Genomic DNA, 25152 nt, shown 5'->3' on the forward strand with positions numbered 1-25152 from the left:
ATTACATTTATGCATATGTCTAAGCTTGCTTATAGTAAGTTCAGTTTGATAAAGGGTCATCAAGAATCAATATGGTCACATCATTAAAGGATGAGGCATCGATGGAATGGATCTTTTCATCGCATGATTTGAAGCCATAAAGGTGATAATAACCCTAATCAAGTTCTTGAATTACACATGATAAAAGATAGTATAGAGTGTTGCACTAGACCGATACTTAAATGAGTTAAATTTAGTTCTTCAATGTGTTAGAACAATATGAAATCGTACCTATTGTCGTGTCATCCTATTTATAAAATGATAATCAATTTTTTAATTGCTTTGGTTTAAGAGGATGGAAGGGGGTATAGAGAGAAAAGGGTTAAGAAGATGAATGGGAGTTACATGAGACAGAAAACAGGTAGGAAAAAGGAGTAGGAGAACAATAAGATGGGGGAGGTAGGGAATAAGATGAAGATGGTGAGAAAGGGGGATGACAGCCATGTGCATGCTGACATTTATTTATAGAAATTGTGCAAAAATATTTTAAGTACCCTCATCTAATTTATATCTATAATATATGCTTTCTGTAGTACGAACAAAGGAGATATGAACTTAGCAATACATCATATCACACATAAATATTTAAATTATACCAGGATATGTTGACATACCCTATTGTATCACTGCAAAATTCAATTATTTATTATATAATAAATATGAATTGACTAGTAAACAAATTTATTAATATTTATTCATTATGTATGAAATGTTTTTTTTAACATAATAGGTGCCTATTAGTTTGTACAAACCAGTCCGTGCATATGCAGTGACCCTTTGGAGCACCCAAAAGTCCTAGCAAGCAAGTCAAGTATTTCTTCTATCATGTTAATAGGTAGCATCATGGACTTTTGGAAGTTCACTCTTAGCCCTCTGGATTCAGTGAAAGTGTTAATGACAGATTTTAGGAAAAAAAACCCTGCCTGGCATCACCCTCACGGATAATCAATGTGTCATCAGCATACTAAATGATTGGGAAGTAATTGTTTGATTCTAAGGAAATTGGTAATCTGAGTAGCCCTAGCTCTTTGCCTCGGTTCGCCAGCGACTGTAGGAAGTCGGCAGCTAGCACAAAGAGGAGAGGTGAAAGGGGATCACCTTGCCTCACTCCTCTTAAATAATTGAAGGTTTTTCCAGGTGTCCCATTTAGGAGTACTGCTGAGGTTGCTGAAGAAAAAATTTGGTTCATCCATCGTAGCAACTTCTGTCCAAAGCCTTTTTTCTCCATTATAGTGAGCATTGCTTGGTATTCCATCTTGTCAAAAGCCTTCTCAAAATCCAGCTTTAGAATAACAATTTCCTTCTTTGAGTTGTGACTTAAGTGCAAATATTCCAGTGACCGAGCTAGGCAGTCTTGGGTAGTCCTTTTTTTAATAAAACTATATTGACTTCTGTGGACTAGCTTGGTGATCACTGTTTGCAAACCTATTTGCTAGCAGTTTGGTCAAGAGTCTGACTGAAGAGTTGAGTAGGGAAATTGGCGTATAATCTAATACAGTCCTGGCACCATCTATCTTTGGGATAAAAGTAATGAGAGAAGAATTGATGCTCATCATACACAGACTGTTGTTGTGGAAGTCATTGCATAGTTTATAGAAAATCCTCCTTGATGGTTGCCCAACAGACTTTTAGGAACTCATTATTAAAACCATTTGGTCCTAGTGGTTTGTCATTTAGGAGGTTTTTGATCACATGATCTATCTCACTGGTTAGGAATGGTTCCTCAAGAAAACCTAGATCTTCCCTTCTTTCTAGAATTTCAGTTGGATCAAGAGCAAACCCTCTAAAATCTGTCTGCCCCAATCTCTCCTTGAAACTTTCCCAAAGTAGCCGCTCTTTGTCCTTGTGTGCAGTAAGGATGGAGCCCTCTCTTTCTTCTAGATGAGTAATAAGGTTGCCTATGTGTCTAATTGTAGCATTTGCATGGAAGAACATTGTTGTTGCAACTCCTAATTTCACCCATTTGATGGCTCCTCTTTGTTTCCAATAGGCCTCTTGTTGCTCAAGCAGAGGTAGCAACTTTGCTTTCATTACAATTCTGAAGTTCCATTGTGCAAGGCGAAGATCTCGGAATTGTTCCAGAATGTTTAAAAACTGATTCAGTGATTTTGAGTCGGGAGGATATGTTGACATACCATATTGTATCACTGCAAAATTCAATTATTTTCTGTATAATAAATATGAATTTACTAGTAAAAAATTTATCAATATTTATTCATTATGTCTGAAATGTTTTTTTATAACACATAGGTGTCTATTAATTAGTTTGTACAAACCAGTCCATGCATATGCACTTGTTGAAAAATAGTATACAAACATACAGATACTCTAGTAAAAGCAGACAATGGATCGTCACACACATCTTCATACAATGCTGTGGCTTTTGGCTCCATTGAGATTCCCAAATTAAAACCGTGCTGCCCTGCAAAGTCCGCTACATCTTGACAACCAAGCTGCCAAAAACCAGCGCCGTGATAAAGCTACCAAGGGTCCCTGCAATGTCGCCAAAGGTGCTGCTAAACATGTTCTCAAGCATGCTGTCGACATTCAGGGCGCCATCACCCACGTCCCGGTTAAGGTAGCAGGCCTCCCAGCTGCGGCGAGCCATTTCCTTGAGGCACGCCACGTGCAGTTCTACAACCTCATCGCCGTCCACGTAGCAGCGGTACGCCCAAAACCAACGGCGTTGGCCCTTATTATCTGGGCACAAGGCACACGGCCGCGACGCCCTCCGGTGGAGGTCAAAGGCGCGTCCGTCCTGGAGAAAGCGGTCCGGCAGGGACGCGCAGCACGGGTGGAGGTGGACGTCTTGATCGGAGCAGTGGTAGACGAAACCCCTCGTGGCCTCGCCACAAGCGTCGCAGACCCTCCTGCCCTCCTCCTGGACAGGGGGCGACGGGGCCTCCTGGAGGACGCGGAACTCGAACTGCTTGCCGTAGCCGAACAGTGGAAGCACCAGACTGTGGAGATCGAACAGGGGATCCCCTGCGAGGGCACAACGCGTGTGGAGGTCCAAGGATTGGCCCCCGCCGCCGCGATCGCACGTGTACCTGGGCCCGTAACCGGGCTCCTTGCAGCCGTCGCACAGGAACGGCGCGCTGGCGTCCCTCATCAGCTTCAGCTTGTGCTCCGGGTGGGCCGGATGCGAGATCTCGGACACAAGATCACTGTGCACATTACCACGTTTCTGTTTCTCAGGGTCTGTTTGCTTGGGAGCGGGAGCCTCCCAAACATTTTGCTGTCCAGGCATCAATCCTAATCCTAATCGCAGATAGTCGAAATCTAATGTCTGGGGTGGTAGTAGCTCATCCAGCCAAGCAAAATTGTGTGGAGGCCAATCAGGGAATGTTTGATTCGCACCGTGGTAGATGCCATCCGGCGATCCAGCCGAGCAGGCACCTCCCAGTCCCAGTGGATAGCCAATCTCTAGATTGCTGGCCCTGCATACAATCAGTTTGATTAAACAAGGATAACATTTGAATAAATTAATTAACGCAACGACGCAACCTGTGCAGGCACGAGTCAAAATAAATACAGTAGCATGTCACACCATAGCTAAACCGAGAACAGAAAATAGTAGAAAAATATTCACTTCCAGGCTGTTCGTTTGAACTTATCAGCCGGCTTATCAGCTACTACAGTATTTTTTCTCACAAAAAAACAGCTTCAGCCGGCTTATCAGCCAGCTTTAATACTAACCGACTTATCCGTCGTGAAATATGATATATTTTCAGTTTGGGTTTCACACGACCCTCTCGCCCCCGCGTCGCCCGAGCGGGTGGCCCGGGTGGCTCCACCAGTCCGCGCCGTTGCACCCTTGCCCCCTCTTCTCCACCTCGCCGTTGCCGGAGTGCTCCGCCGGGAGGCCCGCATGGGCAGAAGGAAAGCGGCGGCAGGGTTGCTTTCCTTCCCCTTGGCAGTTGAGGTCGCTGCACATAGGCCACTGGCCTTGGCGGCGCCGGCGTTGGTGGCCCAGGTTCCGGTGCCCTTGGCCTGGATCCGTGCGGATCCGATGTGGCATGCTAGACTCGGCTAGCGGCGGGCAGTGTGACAACGGCGAGGCATCCGGGCAGCGGATACGGCATCCTAGCGGCCGGATCCAGCCTTCTCGGGGCCAGATCTGGCGCTCCTGCGGTGGCAGCGGCGTGCGGCATCGGCGCTCAGCTGGCACCGGCTTCGGTGATGGCTGGGCTGCATCGGTGCGGATTGGTGGCATGGTGGTGCAGCCTGGCACCATCAGACGTCGTGGTGATGTAGACGACTGCGCTGGTTGTGTGGCGTCGGTGCCATGGTGGCGTGGGCGGTGTCCTCCTGCTCGTTTTTTCGTGTCTGCAACCATGGCGGTGAGGCGGGCGTCGGTCGAGCAGGCCACAATAGGCTCTCCTAGTTCGGCGACAACAACAGCGGCTGTGCGGCATGGCGGTGTGGGCGGCTTGGGGCCAGCGGAGGTTGCTGGAGTCCAGGCGCGGCATGGTTGATGTGGGGCCGGCTCGATATGGGTTGGGATGTTGGTGGGCTGGGTGACTGGGGCTTCTTCTGATCCCAGCCCTTTTCTCCCCGCCATCTGCCACCCCCTTCCTTGGGTTGTGGCTTCCATGGTGGAGCTAGCTGGATCTTCTCGTCGCTGGCCGGCTTTGTCAGTTCCCGCGGGGAGTGGACTCTTCGGCGGGCTTCGCTCGACACTTTTCCTGGTGAAAGGTCCTTGTGTGGTTTTGGTAATTGAGTGACAACTTAGGTGGACTAATTGTGTTTATGTGAGATACACAGGTGATTAGTCCACAGGTACATATGTGTGAGCAACATATGCCATAAAGGTGAAAATGGCTTAGGAGATGTTGCAAAGCTCACACATGTGATGATGAAGGAGCTCATTGCATATGAGACATGACATTGAGTCATGTGATCAAGGTGGAGAAGATCAAGACAAGACTTGGCTTGATGGACTGGTTGCAAGCGTGAAGGGCAAGTCGGAGGCTTTGGAGCGATGGACCGCGTGGCGGTGAAGCTTGAGCAAGACATGACGCCGATGGACGAAGGCAACGGTGAAAAGCAAGTGAAGTCAAGATCGATGAACCAATATGATCAAGTGATGATATGAAGTGGATCATATCATTGTTGATCGTGTTGGTGCATGTGTTGCATCGACATTGGAGGAGATGGAATGGAATGCGCAAGGCAAAGGTATAACCTAGGGCAGTTCGTTTCACCGGTCATAGGTGTGTAGAGAAGTTTGTGACCGGGTTTAGGATAGATGGCCGTACTATCAAGAGGGGCAATCTTGTTTGCATATCGGTCATCTAGTGCCACTCGAGTGATCTAACTTTGCATCGTCACTAGGATTGAGTGGCGTGGCAAGTTGAGTGGCTAATCCTTTGAAAAATGATTTTGAAAATGCTAACACACATACACATGGTGGTGTACACTTGGTGGTGTTGGCACATTCACAAAGGAGATGAAGTTAGAGTTAATGTGGATCAACTCGGCGATGGAATGGAGGTGAGAAGGGTTCGGTACTCCACCGGCGATGCCACCCGGCGCCCTGTTCCAAAAAGATAGGGTCTTACAGAGTGGACCGGACACTGGTCATGTAGTGACCGGACGCTGGGTTCCAACATCCGGTCAGTAGTGGCAGTCAGCGGGCAGGGGTCAGTCATCGACCGGACGCTGGCGCTGGAAGTGACCGGACGCTGGCTGTGTGCGTCTGGTCAGGGCTGACGTATGGTGACACAGGCAGAGCAGAAGCTGGAGAGTGACCGGACGCTGGTGATGCGTTCGATCGTGATTGACCGGACACGTCCGGTCGTGAAATGTCGTTTCTGGAACCTTACTAGAAACGACCGGACGCTGGAGGCTCAGCGTCCGGTCAGTTGAAGCTGCTGCGTTCGGTCGTCAGATGACCGTTGAGATCGGATGAACAGCGTTTGAAGGAGGGGACACATGGCGAATATCGTGTGACCGGACGCTGAGGTCCAGCGTCCGGTCGATCGGACCGGAGCGTCCGGTCGTCCCGACTATTGCCCAGTGAAGGGGTAATGGCTCTATTTGTTCGTGGGGTTATAAATAGAAGCCATGGCCGGCCTTGGGCCGGTAGCTAAGCACACTAGAGCCTTGGTGGCTTGTGTAGTAGTGCTTGGGAGCCCTCCATCTCACATATACTTGATAGTGATCATTCGATTGTGTGAGAGAGCGATTCTAGTGCGATTGCATCATGAGGTTGCATCGAGTGGCACTAGGTGATCGAGTTGCAAGCCGGTGGTGCTTGTTACTCTTGGAGGTTGCCACCTCCTAGATGGCTTGGTGGTGGTCTCCAATGAAGCCCGCAAGAAGCTTGTGCGGTGCTCCGGAGAAGAGCTTTGTGAGGGGCATTGTGCTCGCCCCACGGGAGCCGCGAAGAGCAACTCTAGTTGAGCGTGTCATTGAGCTACCCTCACTTTCGGGGTAGGTTCTTGCGGTGCCCGACGTGCGGGCTTGGCGGGTGATGCCAATTAGCCACCGAACCACCAAGTGAGCGGTCGACACAACGGGGACATAGCATGTTGGCAAGCACGTGAACCTCGGGAGAAAAATCATCGTGTCAACCTTGTTCTTCCCGTTGGTTTGCATCCTCGTTACACAAGCTTGTAATTACTTTCATATACATTGTGCTTGTGTAGTTGCTCTTGTAACTAGTTAGCTTGTGTAGCTTATTAGTTACCTTCTTACTTGTGTAGCATAGAAGTAGCTCCCTTGCGTGGCTAATTAGGTTGGTGTAACCTTGTTAGTCACTTTGCTTAGTTTGTGTAGCTAAGTATTTACGCTTTCTAATTTGGCATTGGTTGCCTTATTATTGAGCATTGCTAGTGAGCTTAGTTGGCTTTGTGCTTTTGCTTACTAGCTTGTGTAGGAGCTCCTTTGTTGCTTAAAGTACTAGTGGCATATGTTTGTGTAACCTTGCTCCTAGAATTAGTTAGGTGAGCTCTAACTAGCCCGGCACCTTTGTTGCTTAATCAATATATTTGGAAGGTGCTAGAGAACATAGATAGAGGGGTGTAGTCTTGGCTAGACCGATTGTTATAATTCCGCACTTATTTCGGTTAGCCGACGCAATTAATTTTAGAAAGGACTATTCACCCCCCCTCTAGTCCGCCATCTCGACCCTACAATTGGTATCGGAGCTAGGTCTCTTATTTGTGGTCTTCACCGACCTGAGAGGATGGCGGCTTATGGGCTAGATGTTGATTGTCCACACATTTTTTATGGCACACACTTTACACGATGGAAAAATTGGATGATATGCAATTTTAAGTTTATTTGCCCTCAAATGTGGTGGATGGTAGATGTAGGCTTTTCTCATGTGTTGGATGAAGATAATCTAACTCAAGCACAAGAGAAATGCCTAGATCTCGACATCCAAGCTACTAACATCATGTATAGATCTTTGCATGATTGTATATTTGGAGAGATCATTGACATGAAGACCGCCCATGAGATTTGGAGTTATCTCAATGAGAAATATGGGACGGTCTCCGATGATGATGATGAGTCCAAGATGGAGGCACATGAGTGTGTTGAGCATAACCATAATTAGGTGATTGTGGAAGATTGCTCCACCTCATGGTCAAGTGATGATGATGATGATCGATCTACCACAAGTTCACTTAACAAGGTTGATGATGATGCCACAAGTGTTGCAAGTGATGATGCTACCACATGCACATTTGATGGTGATGATGGTTCATGCTCAAGCCATGATGAAGATGCTACTACAAGCTCTCCAACTACATTACCACATTGCTTCATGTCACAAGGTGACACCAAGGTAACAAAAGATAATGTGGTTGATCATGTTGATTCATATGATGAGCTTGTTAGTAGACTTGCTAGCATGACCATGTCTTTAGAAAATGAGAAAGCTAAAACATTGAACATAGAAAACGAAAACTCATTTCTAAAGAACTCTTGTGAAGAACATAAGAAATTACTTGATGCTTATAAATCTTCACATAATGAGCTAAAATTGAATCATGAGACACTACTTGCATCTCATGATGAATTATTAGAACAACATGCTTCTCTCATTAAAGTGTTTACAAAGAAACTTAAAAATAATGAGAGCTCATCACATGGATCAAATGATAAATTGCAAAATGTTGCTAACCCTTGTGATGTAGGCAAGAAGCATGTATCCACCTCTTGTGATGATCTATTAGATATGCCATGCTCTTCACAATTAGATGCTTGTTCTACTTCTATGTCTTGTGAGACTAACCTTTTGAAGGAGAACAATAAGCTCAAAAATGAAGTGAAGAAATTGAGCAACAAGTTAGAGAGGTGCTACAACTCAAAAGTCACCTTTGAGCACATGTTGAAGACTCAAAGAAACTATGGTGACAAGTGTGGTCTCGGCTTCAAGAAGAAGATGACAAAGGGCGAAAGAAAGAGAGAGAGAAAAATGAAGAAGCTACAACAAAGAAAGCTCTCTCATACCATGTGCTACCGATGTCATGAAGCGGGACACCTTACAAATGGTTGCCCTAACATTGAGAAGCTCAAGAAGATAAAAGAAGATGAGGGGCTCAAGCATGTCAAGTGCTTCAAGTGCCGTACTTTGGGTCACCTTATCTCAATGTGCCCAACCAAGCAATTGGTGAAGCAACTAGAAGAGTGAAAGTGCATCTTGCCCTTTAGTGGGTTTTGGATGATTGAATGACAACATGATTAAAGAACTAACCCGTTTGCTAAGTGTGGATAGGTAATAGGTTATCTCACAGGTACTTAATGAAAGCCAAAATGATGTGTTGTTGTATAAACAATCTAGTTCAAGCACAAGACAATAATGCAAATGGAATTCATGCAAATGCTTGTTTATTGTGGGATTTCCATGTACTATGTGAAAGCAAGCTGGTGGGTATTAGTTAATGAGACATGAGGGATTGCATATGGAATGGTCTCATATTTGAAGCTTACTAAATTGAAATGAAAAAGATAACAATATATATGAATGGATGATTCAACACAAGATGTGACTTAATGGCTTGAGATGGTGAAGATAGCAAGGAAAGGCTTTGAGGTACTAAGCAAGGGTGAAGGGCAAGCGACGGCTTGGCGGCCGAAGAACCTAGCTAGGGTGAAGAAGAAAGTACTTGCATTTAGTTGAGGTACTAATCAAGCTAAGATGGTCATATTGATGTAAAGGATCAAATCTATATTGGACAAGTTGATTAAAGTGACTTGATGCATTTGGAGTTATTCATATTTGATGAATGGAATCAAGTCACGTGCTCAAGATGGCTATGCTCAAGTGACAAGATCAATATTGACACGTTGGCACCCTCACTTGATGAAGATTGAAAGACACGGCATCAATTTAAAGAAGATCAACTCAAAAGGTTTAATTTCGTTTTTCTTTTGATCTTGAGTTAATAGGTATGCCGTACTATTAAGAGGGATGCAAGTTTAGGTTGTTTGAGGAAGATAGAGTGCTCAAGCATAATAATTAAATCAAAAGAGAGACACTCTAGCACTTCACGAGCACAAAGAATAATTTTCTGTGACTGTTGGTGTCGGAAGTCCCGACATAAGCCAGAACTCTCGACAGTCGGAAGTCATGACTCTTGCCGGAAGTGCTGACTCCCAGTCACAGCCTGCGCGGTGACTGTGGATGTCGGAAGTCCCGACGTGAGTCAGAACTCCCGACAGTCGGAAGTCCTGACCCAAGCCGGGAGTCCCGGCATCGATGGTTCTACTGACCTGCTGTCTGTGCCCATCGAAAGTCCCGACGATCGTCGGAAGTCCCGACCGTCGGAAGTCCCGACGTTTGTCGGGAGTTCCAACACTGACTTGACCCAGGCCGGGAGTCCCGACATCAGTGGTGCTGACTGTTTGTTCAACTGTGCACGTCGGAAGTCCCGACGAACGTCGGAAGTTCTGACTGTCGGAAGTCCCGATGTTTGCTGGGAGTTCCGACACTGTCTTGCACCCATGGACTTTTGACCTCGCGTGAACAATGTTTTCTTCATACGTTGGAAGTCCCGAGATCTGCGTCGGAACTCCCGACGTAGATCTGAACGGTTAGATTTTGCCTTGGAGTATATATACCCGTCTCCTCCATTCTAACCGTAGCCCACTCATTTCATTGCGACAAACACTCGGCCAAAACAGCCCCCAAGCATTCTAGGCTCCCCTCTCTTCACTTCTTTGCTTCCAACTTCGATTCCCAAAGGGTTTGAGTGATTGGAGAGTGGATTGAGTGAGAAAAACACTTTGAGCAAGCTTGAGCACTTGATTTCTTCGTCAAGCCGGTTTGATTTGCATTTGTTACTCTTGGGGATTTTCCCTAGCTGGCTAGACGTCGCCCAAGAGCTTCCATCTTGTGGAAGAGCCTTGGGAAGTTTATATTACCCTTGATTTCTAGTGAAGAAACTCAAGTGACCTTTGTGGTATCCTTGAGTGAGGCAAGGAGGTGGAAGAGACTCCGACCAAAGTGGTCACCTCAACAATGAGGACGTAGGAGCTCCTTTGTGGGGCTGCCGAACCTCGGGATAAATTCTTGTCTCCCGCGTGCTTGTTGTTGTTGTGATTTGCTCGAAATTACTTGTATTTGGTTGTCTCTCTCTCTCTAGCTATTTCTTAGGGTTTGGGACTCGATCTACGGAGTGGTGGCTTATCAACGTCAAGAGAGTGACCCAACACCTTACCTTACCACTAGGAAGTGGGTTTGTAAGTTATCGGCATCACAAAGTTCATTTTAGCACTTGTAGTTCATTTCCCGTAGGGGTCGGAAGTGCTGACAGTTTTGCGTCGGAAGTTCTGACCCAAACTGTCGGGACTTCTGACACGTCGGAAGTTCTAACCCTATGTCGGGACTTCTGACACGTCGGAAGTTCTGACTCAAACTGTCGGGACTTCCGACATTAACTGACTAGTGCATTTTGATTCAACTCTTTGGTTGCAGCTATTTGGCTCCATAGGTTTATCTAGTATCTTTTATATACTTTGTGGCTAACTTGTGAGGGGTGATATTACTCTGATTTGGAGTTTCCATTTTGGAAACTCCTATTACTAATCATTTCCGCTTTTAAAGGTGTTGATTTTTCAGAAACGCCTATTCACCCCCCTCTAGGCAGCATCCTAGGTCTTTTCAAAGAGCCTCAACCAAAGCCACAAGTTGAGCAAGAGAAGACACACCAAGTTCAAATCAAGATCAACCATGAAGATGGTGGTGATTTGATGATAAAGAAGAATAAAACAAGAAGGGGTGGAAAGGCAAGGCATCCAATACAAACTCAAGATGCCAAGATGATGAGCAAGAATGAAGATGAGAAGAAAGATCATGCTCACATCAAGTGCTTCAAGTGTGGAAGTGTGGGACACTTTGCCTCTAAGTGTCCTACCAAGCTTGAGAAGAAGGCTCAAGCAATCCATAAGAGACAAGGCAATGAGAAACACCACATGAGCAAAGAAGAGAAGGCTCAAGCAAAGAGAAAGTGCTACTCATGCCAGGAAAGGGGACACATGGCACATTCATGTCCCCTAGGTGACACTTCTAAGCCTATTTCAATTGTTGATAATAATTTGCTTAGAAAGGGTGGTAATGGTACCTCTATGGTTGCTATTGCAAAACATTCCGCTATTCATACTAAGGCTATGCCTAAGTATGCTGCACCTAACTTGATAGGACCCAAACTTGTTTGGGTACCATTAAAAAGTGGATGATTGATTGTAGGTACCATCGGCATTGGAGACTTGATTCAATTGATTTCATATTGATCATCATATGTTGAGTCAAGATATGAAGCCTAGTGCATATCCAAACCCAATGCCAAGTGAAAAATTGAGTGAAGTCCAAAGTGCTATCAACATACAAGTGCTATAATTCAAGTTGTTGGTAATTCATTGGATGTATTTGATGACTTTGCAAATAATTGAAGTTGAAGCTTGCTAGTTGGATGATCATGAGCTAACCAAGGTATATCTCTTGTTGATCATTTCATTTAGGTGCATATGAGTTGATTGAATTGGATAAATATGCAATGTTGCTTGTTATGAGATGATTGAATGGATAATTAATTAGTAGTCAAGTTTGGATTGATTTGTGTTGGATAAGTTCATAAGATGACATTTAGTAAGTGGATTGAATGGATTTATCTCTTATGGAAGTATTCAAACAAGTTTGATTCATATTTGATGAAGTATAGCTCAATTGTTGAAATCTGTCCTATAATTTAGAATCTGAGCTAGCTGTGATCTTAGCCATGTTTGAGTGATCAAAACTTATTGGATTGGAATAAAAATTGGTGTACATGATCTAGACTTATGGTATAAGATGCTGTACAATCTTCATGGGAATTGGATAAGAAATGCTTTAGTTTTGGAGTGGATCTTGTCAGCTATAGTGCAGCAGTTTTCAGCATATAGCAGTGGTGGAAGAATTGAAATCTGGTTGCAATCTAGAAGTCAAATAAATCTCAAATTTTTACGGCTGCTAGATAACTTAGTAATGCACACCTCCACAAAATTTTGTAGTATTTGGATTTGTACTTTGGGAAATATGCTTATTCCTTTGAATGGTACAAAATCTGTCAGAAAAGTGACAAATGTTGGATTGATCTAGAGTCACTTTGGTTGAAAGGTCCTCAAGTTGGAAACATATTTATAAGTAATTGAGGCACCTAAGTTTGGTTTTGAGATGATCTAGAAGCATGACAAGAAAAGAGTACAAGGCTATTTGATTGTGGAGTGTACTTTGCACACATTCGGTACTCAAATTGAAAGATCAAGATCAAACTAAAGATGAAGTTGAAGTTTAAGTTCTAGTAACTATTGGAAATCATTTGGTAGAAAGAAAAGGACTTAAATAAGAAGAAAGAAAAGTACTTAAAGATGGAATCAAGGTTCCTCACCAAGTTAAGTCCATCACTTGGATCAATCAATCAAGTCATTTCAAGTGAGTATCAAGAATGATTCTTGGAGAGAGGTCACTTCTCCCTAGTGTAGGGGCTTGCCGCCTATGTGTAGGTGAACCAAGTGTGGTACTTGGAAGGCTAACATGGAAGTGGTAATCCGATGAACATTTGAGATGCTTAGTTGAAGCAATCAAATGGATTGATCAAGAAAAGCAAACAACACCCAAAAGAGAGCTAGTCATGATATTTCAAGTGGTATTCTCAAATTGATACTCTCATGCAAGCAAAGATCAAAAGATAAAGCAAGCCAACCACAACAAGAAAGTGCATTTGATCATAAGTGGTATTCATTTCATATGGGTGAAGAATAAAATTCAACATGGCATCTATTGGTCTTCACCAAGCTTATAATTGGACTTCACATTGCTATTGGAGTAATGAATTGGAATCTATGTGACTATCCTCTACTCCAACATAGCAAAGGTATCATTGTAATGTGCATGATCATTTCATCCCTTACTAGTATGCGATTAGTGCATATAGTACATGCTTCATAGGATCATGCATAACAAATGAAATGCTTAAATTCATAGCCTACCACTATTGTTTGAATGATTAGTTGATCTAGTGGTTAGTACATGAATTTGTTCATGAGCTAGTGAACCCAAGCACTTGACTCAATTTGGATTGCTAACAATTGACAAGTACAACATTGGCAAGATAACTCTTGCAAGAGGTGTGAAGAAGCTTGTCATTGGTTCAAACTGGACTTGGAAGCATAGGCAAATCAATTTAGTTGAAGTCAATCATAGAAGCTCATGATAGTGATAAGAGTACAAGCACAAGACAACAATGCAAATGGATATCTAGTTTGTTTGTTTCAAATGGTATCTAGACTCAAAGTATTTTATCAAGAATCTACAAATGATGTCTAGATCAACTCACAAGTGATATCCTATAAGTGGTACTCATGAAGATAGCAAATGTTCAAGAAATGGTTTTTTATTGAAAAATCCAACAAGTGGTTCCATACTAGAAGATTCTTTCAAGTGATATCACATCTACACATAATATCAATCATGCAAGAAAATGGTTCAACAAGTGATCCTCAACTTTAAGTGATCATCAAATGAAGAATGCATCCCTCACCTACAAGAGCTCAAGTGTATCAAATGGATAACCCATGCTATCACATAGGGGGTGGTGTACCACAAATTGATATCAAGATCAAAGATCATATGTGTGGTATCTCAAGAAGCCCTACACAAGATACAAGTGGTATAAGTTACAAGTGGTATCTTCAAGTGGTGTCATTCCACAAATCAAATGATGTCCATAAAAAATGCAAGATTCAAGCCTCAACCATCTACCCCAAATGCATACCTTTGCATCAATGAGAAGCACACCTTTTATAGAAATTGATGACAAAGGGGGAGAGATTGTACAAAGATATGAAAGCTTTAAGATTGAGATTATACAAGGAGGAGAGATAAGATATAAAATCTCAAAGAAGTAGAGGTTGGACATGGATATGGACAAAGAGGGAGCAACATTGAATAAAAGAGATGGATCAAAATTTCTTGGACAAGAGAAGCACACAAGTAGGGGGAGCAACCTCATGAACTTTGATTGATTGCATTTGATATATGCATATTCATGTGCTTGCTTGCATTGCATAAGCTTTCAAATTCAATATGCATGCTTGTGTGGTGCATGCTAGTTGTAGAACTTGAATGATGATTTGATAACTAGCATGCATAGGATGATAGCTAGACACTTGGTATGCTTTTCAAGTAATGCTAGTACCTTGCTTTTAATGTTGATCTCACAAGGTATCTAGTGCTTTTTGTTTCCAAGTGTTATCTAGCTAACCATGGTGCTAAGGATGAACTTAAAGGTGCAACTCCGATTGGTACACGCTTCAAAGGTTTATTCTATACACCTTAGCATCATTTAGTAGTAATTACTCTCCCACAATTGTAATCTATGCATATGTGCGACCTTCAAATCAAACACTCTAGCACATATATAGGGGGAGCTAATACTATCATTTCGAGTTTGTGGTACTTGTCCAAAATCATTTTCACATGGTAAAATTGCTTGGGCAAGCAACATGAATCCAAAAGAGCTTAATTTCCATATCTTTGTAGAGTTGTCATCAATTACCAAAAAGGGGGAGATTGAAAGGTCCTTGTGTGATTTTGGTAATTGAGTGACAACCTAGGTGGACTAATTGTGTTTATGTGAGATACACAGGTGATTAGTCCATAGGTACATATGTGTGAGCAACATATGCCATGAAGGTGAAAATGGCTTAGGAGATGTTGCAAAGCTCACACATGTGATGATGAAGGAGCTCATTGCACATGAGACATGACATTGAGTCATGTGATCAAGGTGGAGAAGATCAAGACAAGACTTGGCTTGATGGACTGGTTGCAAGCGTGAAGGGCAAGTCGGAGGCTTTGGAGCGATGGACCGTGTGGCGGTGAAGCTTGAGCAAGACTTGGCGCCGATGGATGAAGGCAACAATGAAAAGCAAGTGAAGTCAAGATCGATGAACCAATATGATCATGTGATGATATGAAGTGGATCATATCATTGTTGATCGTGTTGGTGCATGTGTTGCATCGACATTGGAGGAGATGGAATGGAATGCACAAGGCAAAGGTATAACCTAGGGCAGTTCATTTCACCGGTCATAGGTGTGTAGAGAAGTTTGTGACCGGGTTTAGAATAGATGGACGTAATATCAAGAGGGGCAAACTTGTTTGCATATCGGTCATCTAGTGCCACTCGAGTGATCTAACTTTGCATCATCGCTAGGATTGAGTGGCGTGGCAAGTTGAGTGGCTAATCCTTTGAAAAATGATTGCGAAAATGCTAACACACATACACATGGTGGTGTACACTTGGTGGTGTTGGCACATTTACAAAGAAGATGAAGTTAGAGTTGATGTGGATCAACTCAGCGATGGAACGGAGGTGAGAAGGGTTCGGTACTCCACCGGCGGAGTGTCCGCCCGTAGAGTGCGGATAGTCCGACGGTGCCACCGATGCCCTGTTCCGAAAAGATAGGGTCTTACAGAGTGGACCGGACACTAGTCACGTAGTGACCGGATGCTGGGTTCCAACGTTCGGTCAGTAGTGGCAGTCAACGAGCAGGGGTCAGTCATCGACTGGACGCTGGCGCTGGAAGTGACCGGACGCTGGTTGTGTGCATCCGGTCAGGGCTGACGTATGGTGACGCAGGCAGAGTAGAAGCTTGAGAGTGACCGGACGCTGGTGCTGCGTCCGATCGCGATCGACCGGATGCGTCCGGTCGTGAAATGTCGTTTCAGGAACCTTACTGGAAATGACCGGACGCTGGAGGCTCAGCATCCAGTCAGTTGAAGCTGATGCGTCCGGTCGTCAGATGACCGTTGAGATCAGATGAACAGCGTTTGAAGGAGGGGGCACGTGGTGAATATCGCATGACCGAACGCTGAGGTCCAGCGTCCGGTCGATCGAACCGGAGCGTCCGGTCGTCCTGACTATTGCCCAGTGAAGGGGTAACGGCTCTATTTGTTCATGGGGTTATAAATAGAAGCCATGGTCGGCCTTGGGCTGGTAGCTGAGCACACTAGAGCCTTGGTGGCTTGTGTAGTAGTGCTTGGGAGCCCTCTATCTCACATATACTTGATAGTGATCATTTGATTGTGTGAGAGGGCGATTCTAGTACGATTGCATAGTGAGGTTACATCGAGTGGCACTAGGTGATCGAGTTGCAAGCCGGTGGTGCTTGTTACTCTTGGAGGTTGCCACCTCCTAGATGGCTTGGTGGTGGTCTCCGTTGAAGCCCGCAAGAAGCTTGTGCGGTGCTCCGAAGAAAAGCTTTGTGAGGAGCATTGTGCTCTCCCCACGGGAGCCGCGAAGAGCAACTCTAGTTGAGCGTGTCATTGAGCTACCCTCACTTTTGGAGTAGGCTCTTGCGGTGCCCAACGTGCGGGTTTGGCGGGTGATGCCAATTAGCCGTCGAACCACCAAGTGAGCGGTCGACACAGCGGGGACGTAGCGTGTTGGCAAGTACGTGAACCTCGGGAGAAAAATCATCGTGTCAACCTTGTTCTTCCCATTGGTTTGCATCCTCGTTACACAAGCTTGTAATTACTTTCATATACATTGTGCTTGTGTAGTTGCTCTTGTAACTAGTTAGCTTGTGTAGCTTATTAGTTACCTTCTTGCTTGTGTAGCATAGAAGTAGCTCCCTTGCGTGGCTAATTAGGTTGGTGTAACCTTGTTAGTCACTTTGCTTAGTTTGTGTAGCTAAGTATTTGCACTTTCTAATTTGGCATTGGTTGCCTTGTTATTGAGCATTGCTAGTGAGCTTAGTTGGCTTTGTGCTTTTGCTTACTAGCTTGTGTAGGAGCTCCTTTGTTGCTTAAAGTACTAGTGGCATAGGTTTGTGTGACCTTGCTCCTAGAATTGATTAGGTGAGCTCTAACTAGCCCGGCACCTTTGTTGCTTAATCAATATATTTGGAAGTTCCTAGAGAACATAGATAGAGGGGTGTAGTCTTGGCTAGACCGATTGTTATAATTCCGCACTTGTTTCGGTTAGCCGACGCAATTAATTTTAGAAAGGACTATTCACCCCCCTCTAGTCCGCCATCTCGACCCTACACCTGGCCGACATCTTTAGGGGCGGTGGCCGAGCGGGGCTGCTGTTGATCCATCACTGCACCCTACCACCCTGGTAGGGTTCGGTCTCCGACGGCGACGATGTTGGAAGTTCTAGAGATCGGGGCGCAAGCTTGGATGACGACGTGTGCGGATGCCATTCTCTTCTTGGAGGTATCCTTTCCTATCTCTCCTCATACCGTCTTGAATGTTGTAGGTGAAAACCTTCCCATAGTGGGCTATCTTGTTGGCGCTTTTAGTGTCGTTTTCTCTTTGGAAGCTTGGCTAGGCTTTCCAGTTCCACAGTTACTCCATGTCTTATGGACAGTTTGGTGTCACCCGGCTCTTTGTCGTGTTTTTTCTTTTGTTCTTGTCAGTTATTTAGTTGTTTTAGTTGGGTTGATTCGACCAAGTAGGAGCAAGTAGTGCCATAAGTTGTGTTAGTTGTCCAGTTGGGGTGAGTTGAACACTCTCCAGAGGTCATTTGATATAGAACATTTCTCCATCTAAGGTCATTTGAAAAATTCAAAAATTTGGAATTCAAAATCTGAGACTTAATTTATATATTTGGAACCCTAAATGATCTCAAACAAAAATTCTATCAATTACAAAGTTTTAGATCTCATCGAGCTCTATAATTTTGATATAAATTTTGTCTCCGTCCGACTTCATTTAAAAAAGATATGAAATTATTTGTGCTGCAACTATTTTTAAGGACGGCTGACTTAGCCAACTGCCTTTGAAAATCGATTTTCAGAGGCAATTGACTTAAAAATCACTCATTTTCAGAGGCGGTTGACATAAGCAACCGTTCTTGAAAATAGCATTTTCAGAAGCAGTTCTCTTAACGGAATACGTTTTAGAGGCAGATTTCTTAATGGAACCGCCTCTAAAAAATAATTTCTAGCAATGGTTGTATAGCTACAGTGCCTCCCACGAAGATTAGTGACGGCGTGCTAAGACAACCGCTTCTGTTAGAAAAGGAAGGCGACTCTAAAAATCATTTATGTAATAGTGTCCTCAGTTGTATGTTTTTTGGGCCCAGTTTCCTTTCAAAAAACTAGGCGGGCACTTGCCTTTTTTCCTTTCTTCGTCTAATAGAAATCGTGGCAAAGCTTTTGCCGTCCTTTCTAAATATATACATATTTTTTAGTTTGTCCCAAATTAACATTTAAGTTCAATCAAGTTTACATAAAAGAGTTGTACAATCTACGACATCAGAGAGATAAATTATAAAGATACATTTCATAATGTATCTAATTAAGCTCATTTAGTATTAGTAAATATTATTTCAAAAATTAGTAAACTTAGGGTGTTTGGAGATAACTAAAAATCCATAATGTTCTAGGACTGAGAGAGTAGCTCAAGGATTATCGGTTTGCTTTCTTGTTCAAAGACCTACGATCTTTGAATGGAGGATGTGATAAAATCAATATTAAGTGGCATAGGAGTATTTTTGTCATTTTTATATTTTCAAAATATATATTTGAAAAAATTTGGCATTTTTTATAGTGTTTCCAAAAAAATGTCAATACTATATGGCATGCATACAAAGTCTAGTGACATATGATGTACCAAAAGTTTTGAATTTACTATGAACATAGGTAATTTTTCCGAAGAATGTTATACTCCCTCCATGTTGCTAAAAGAAGTCGTTTTGGAAAAGGTTTGGGTCAAACATTGCAAATATAAAAAAAATTAAGTTGTTGAGTTTGGAAAAAAATGTGAAAACCATATGAGTAGATTTGTCTTGAAAAGTCCTTTCATAAAAATATACATATATCACTTTTCAATAAATATTTTTATATAAATAAGAAGTCAAAGTTATGTTTTCAAGACCGTGTCGCTATTAAAACGACTTCTTTTTGCAACATAGAGGGAGTATTGTACGATTGATAGTTTACACACAACAAATTAATAAATGGTACCTTTTCCTTTTCTGTTTCTTTTTCTTTTCTTATGGGCAATAATGACACATTTTCCAACGGCAGCTGTGAGTCAAGTTTAAAATTTCCCATCTCGTCCAAATCGCTCACAATATCCTTTATTATAGGCCTTTTATGTCTATCATTCTCCATGCACCTTCGTGCAATTACGATGCATCTTTTCACTTGATAGCAGTCTACTTCAAGTGATGCGTACATGGGTATCTCTTGTAGACATTTTTTCCAGTTTTCATGAACCTTCGAAGTCAAAAACATAGTACAGTTAACATCAATGAAAATTGGGATCGTACCTAGCAACAAAAACTAGTCTGCCCTATTGCAAATATGGGCTCATATTTAACAATAAAAATCGTAGGAAATTGGGACAATCAGGTGGTCTGAAGATGAGCCTCTTGCACTACAAAACTTGAGTTTTTTTTATCAACTCTAACTAATTAAACAATATAAGCACACAACGTGTAGATTGAAGAGTCTGCAGACTGCACTATAATTTACCCCTTCATTCCAAAGAGTAATGTATTCTATTTTATCCTAAACCAAAACTTTCTTTAATTTTGAACAAGTTTATTGAAAAAAAATACACTAATATTAACGATTTTAAATTAGTTTAACGAGTTCGCTATTAAATATATATCGGTGCAACATTTATTTGGTGTTCTATATGTAAATATATTATTCTATAAATATGAACTTGATGAAAGTTAGAGAAGTTTTACTTGGAAAAAACTAAGAGATTTATATTTAGAATGTAGAGAGTACAAAAACTTATGCATTAACCGTAGGTTGACAAAAGCAACAGGACTAATGAGATTTTGGGCATTGCTACTGATGAAGGGAGAACCGGAGAAACGATATGTTCAGCACCCTTATGATTGGAGGGCGTTGCCATAGATTTTGCTTTTGTTTTTGCTTCCAAAGGAGAATAATTAATAATAGACTTGGTTTCCTGTAATTTTTTACCTCTTTCATGTAATGGTTTCCGTATGTAGCAGCTGGATAGCCGAAAACTTTGTAATAAAAGTCAGGCTGTGTGCTTAAGCAAAGGAAAGAAACTAATCTGTTTTCTAAAAAAAAAAAGTATACAACATACGAAAAACTAACACATGGTAAATCTAAGAGTATTTTGTTAGTATGTCAGATGGTGTGATGCGAACTTGGCACAATGAGAAGCTCCTGATGGAACTCTAGTACGTATTAATAGAAAAACGTTAAATAACATATTCTTACATGTTCAACAAATTCTTGGGCACCCATGTCGGCAACATCTGAGTAGCCTGTAATTCCAGTGATAATTTTTGTAATTATAACACCTAAACTGTATATATCATACTCCTTCGAGATTACTTGATAATTAATGAACTCTGGCGGTAGGTGTCCACTGCAGCACAACATTAATGACAAAGGTAAGGTGATATTAAGGTCAGTCTCAATCAAGATTTCACAAGAGTTTCATATACATTAAATAAACTGATGTGGTATAATATTAATGAAGACAGATGTGATAAAAATTTCATGGGATGAAATAAGTTTCATGGGGGATGAAATGAGCTTTATGGAGATGAAACTTGTCTAAGGAATATATACAATTCAGCTGATTAAAAGCTCTGTCCACTTGAGCATTACTCTTACCGTGTTCCTAGAGGAGTCAACGTCTTTTTGGTATTCTCTTCACCAATGAGCCTAGATAAACCAAAATCTGATATTTTTGGCATCATCTCTTCGTTTAGCAGTATATTATCTGGTTTTAGATCAAAATGGAAAATGGGAAACTCCAATCCCTCTTGAAGATATTCTAAACCCCGGCAGATTCCCTTAATTATTTTGTAGCATATAGGCCAATTCTTGCCAAGATTTTCACCTGCAAGATAAAAAACATACGTTCTCATCGAATAATTTTATATTCACATTTTTTGCAGGTAAAATATTCATGCAATACGGTAATGACCAACCATTAAGGAGCTTGCCAAGGCTTCCTTTGGGCATATATTCAAGGCAGAGTGCCCTGTGTATCCTTTGACAAACTATTAGTTTGCCATTGTACTCTACAAGTTCTTCTTTAGCTTCATTGCAGAACCCTACTAGTCGGACAATATTGGGATGCTTGAGGCGCTTAAGGATGTCAAATTCGTTTTCGAACTGCTGGTCATTGGTATTACCCATGAAACGGAGCATCTTGACAGCAACCTCTTCTCCATCTTCCAGCACTCCCTATTCATTATTAGCTTTTATAGTTACTCATACAAAGCTTACTATTATTTTTATGCTCGTATGGATTGGACTTGAAACAAACAAAATAAGTACTTTCTCCATTCTAAATTATAAGATGTTTTGGCTTTTCTAGATACATAACTTTTATTATGCACTTAAATATACAATATTTCTAGATATATAGTAGAAGCAATGTATGTTGAAAAAATAAAATGTCTTATAATTTGAAATTGATGAAGTAAATAAATAACTAAAGCACCATTTGTTTTGTCCACATGCATATATATAAGCACCATTTACAGTTTTACCTTGAAGACTTGTCCAAACGCACCGCGCCCAAGCTCCTGGTCCTGGGAGAAATTATTTGTAATAGATTTTATCAGTTCGTATGGTAGCTTCCTTGGATTGTCAGTTGCACTTTCTCGGACTGTTGTCATTCCTTCGGCGTCGCTTATTCATGTTATATGCATTTACTCCTGTACATAAAAATTAGCATCCTGAAGCCCTCTTGTTTTCTAATACCACTGCACCGCTCTTACTTTTGCAACAAATGACAGAATAATTAGTAATACAATGACTTGCCTACGACACTTTATCATGAACGACGGACATCCTACTGAGCAGTAATTGGTGGAAGGTGAGAGTGGGACATGGGTTAGGCTATCTCCAACAACATTACCTAAAATACAAAACTCATTTCATGTTTGGGTACCGCTGCAGATAAAGGGTTCCGTACCTCTTTTTTATCTTCTCCAACAACAGGACCTAAAAGAGAACTATTTCTGTAAATGAGTCTCTAGGAAAGATGATACTCATATTTGGGTTGTGTCTTTGCTGTAACCCAAAATGGGTCTCGCATATAGGTGCTCTGTTGGAGGCTGATACAGCACCATTCGAGACCCATTTTAAGTATTGGTGCTCATATGGGGCAAGAGACAGTCTTATTCAGGCACCGAAGCTACGGTGGCACCTAGGGATGCAAGGCGGTTTACCACAAACCTATAAATAAGCTAAATTTTTGTGGTTTATATTTGTGAACTCGCAAAAATTTAGCCTATTTACAAATTCACAGACGACCCGCCTTGTATCCCTATACGGTGGTCATCGCAGATCTGCTTTGAAAATAGCAATGCCATCTGAAAGCAATTTATGATGGCCACGGACCAATAGATAAAAGCAGTTGTAGAATATCAATACCATACCAGGTGAAATAAAGGATTTCATCTTAGCACGATGAAAAAAACGCAGAGAACCTCGGTCCTTGGTGGCGGAACAATCGAGTTGATATTTGAAAACTTTGTATTAATAATAAACAAATTATAGGAATAGAACATTTGGGTCACAAATAAGTTTCCAAGAAGTTAAAATTAATAGTTAATTAAACAACAACTTTCCAGAAAAAAAAGGAAAAACTCGAGCTTGCTTGCGATCCATGGTCTTCTTCTTCTTCTCGTTCAACAATATCTTGGAGTTGTCACATACAGACTATACCTTACAGCCAAACTGAAAGGTGAAAAGAAAATACACATCTACTGGTGAAAACTGAAAAGTCAAAGAAAATGCAGATGTAGTGGTGAAAACTGAAAACACATCGGCACTGAAAAAATACAGGTCGACTGGTGAAAAATGAAAATGCAGATCTACTCGAGGAATACCATTCCTAAAGTAAAACAGAGTCCTAGTTCAAAAGAGAGAGAGAGAGAGAAAGAAGTAAAACAGAATCCCATCAGACATCAGTAGAAGATGAACTAATTCATAGCCATCATGTTACCTCCTAACCTTGGCAAGCAGACAGAGGCACGCACCTCGCAATCACAGTGGAGAACTGAAGATGGATGACTGCATCTCACACCTTCTCAACGCCGAGGGGGCGAAGACTTTTTGCTCGGAAGACCGAAGGGACGAAGCCCTCGTTAGCTGCTACCAAAGTAGTAATAAAGCTGGTAGGTACCCTACTCGTCTCTTATTTTTTCCGGGTGACGTCTTCCTGCATGCATCCTCACAGAGATTCTGTCGGCCTGGTAGGTACCCTACTCGTCTCTTATTTTTTCCGGGTGACGTCTTCCTGATTGATACAGTATTTTCCTCTTATAATAAACCAGCACTAGCTGGACTTATAAGCCTATAAATCAACCAGCGAACAGGTTGAATGTCTACTGCCCTGAACAGTTCTTTTTTGGACACAACACCAGTGAGAATGGTCGCACAGCGAACGCTATTTCCGCGATATTACCGAAAAGAATATTTTTTGTATTGTTGACAATCGGAAATCTTTGTATTCGAGTCGGTTAGACAACTACAACAAAATAAATTAAATTTGGGTAAATCTGAGCCATGCTCGCAAAATCCAGTAAAAATCAGTCTACACAAGTTTGGTGACGTTCGGACAAGGCAGACGAAACTGGCGCAGACAAGGCAGACGAAACCGGCCAGAGGACGGGGCGCAGAGGCTGTATGAACCAGTTGAGGATGGTTTTCCTTGTCGAGTCTAGTTCTTCCCAAACTCTACTCCAATTTCTCTGATCTCGTGAAAAAACATGTAAAACATGACTTGGGAAGGTTTCTAACTAGAATAAGACCACCGTATCCATGTATATCAGAGGATCACAACCCATTAAGGTTATCCATACACAATCGAAAAAATCAATCTACTACTACTTTTTGCCACCTCTAGCTATTCCAGCCCTCTGTTATCCAGTGCCTCTCTCAACGAGATTCGTTGATGTTCTAAGTGGCCATACCAATCCTAGGACAGCCTCGACGTGCCTCCTCCCCAACGGGTCTTCCCGGAAGGTGTTTGTGAACTTTTCAGGCGAAGAATGGATGTCAGATCTACGTGGCTGACTTCCTAGTCGGCCTTACTGTTTTTGAGCATTATTGTTGCATGCTAGGCCATGTGTGGCCTCGGACATGCTAGCTCTTACTAGTGTGCGACCCGAATCAACGTCAATAGGTATGTTTGGGCAAGGATAAAATTTACTTGCAGTTATTGAACTTGTGCAAAGTTTTTACCTTGTCTCGGTATTTACAAATTGCACACTTAACTCCCTAAACTTGTTCTTTGTTCTCATTTTGGTTCTGATAGTTGTAAATTTCACGCTCGGTTCTCAAACATTGGACACTCAGCTCCCTAAACCTGTTCTAAGTTCTCATCCATGTCCTGATACTTGTAAGTTGCATACTCAACTCCCTAAATTTGTATTGTTTTTGTACCATTCCGGTCCATCCCTTCTACCATATTATACCGTTAAACACATCTAGGCTCCATTTATGGGGATCATGGGGTTTTGGTGATCGATGAGTACAAATGTGTCACTAGTGTGTGTGTGTGTTTTGCAGGGAGTAATGCAATTGAATGTCACAAATCAGAATAGCCACAAGGTCTTGGTCCCAAGACTTGGTGATTGAAAGTATATG

The 25152-nt window shown here is 42.3% G+C and overlaps 1 protein-coding gene across 3 annotated transcripts; it reads right to left on the reverse strand.

Moving 5' to 3' along the window:
• Positions 1-1763: 1763 nt before the first annotated feature.
• LOC136484746 (cysteine-rich receptor-like protein kinase 25) lies at positions 1764-23616 on the reverse strand. 3 transcript variants are annotated; one of them, XM_066481699.1, is made up of 7 exons: positions 23541-23616; positions 22044-22211; positions 21477-21735; positions 21157-21385; positions 20755-20905; positions 19510-19764; positions 3250-3479 (listed from the first exon to the last, which is right to left on the reverse strand). In XM_066481699.1, the coding sequence occupies exons 2-7, from the start codon at positions 22170-22172 to the stop codon at positions 3378-3380; spliced, it is 1125 nt and encodes a 374-aa protein (XP_066337796.1). In that variant the 5' UTR covers positions 22173-22211; positions 23541-23616; the 3' UTR covers positions 3250-3377. The 3 variants fall into 3 exon arrangements, with proteins under 3 accessions (XP_066337798.1, XP_066337796.1, XP_066337797.1); XM_066481700.1 differs by lacking the exon at positions 23541-23616 and having other exon boundaries at positions 22044-22246; XM_066481701.1 differs by lacking the exons at positions 19510-19764; positions 21477-21735; positions 22044-22211; positions 23541-23616 and having other exon boundaries at positions 1764-3479; positions 21157-21292.
• Positions 23617-25152: the final 1536 nt, after the last annotated feature.

This window comes from Miscanthus floridulus, chromosome 10 (assembly GCF_019320115.1).
Source record: "Miscanthus floridulus cultivar M001 chromosome 10, ASM1932011v1, whole genome shotgun sequence".
Taxonomy (NCBI): Eukaryota; Viridiplantae; Streptophyta; class Magnoliopsida; order Poales; family Poaceae; genus Miscanthus; species Miscanthus floridulus.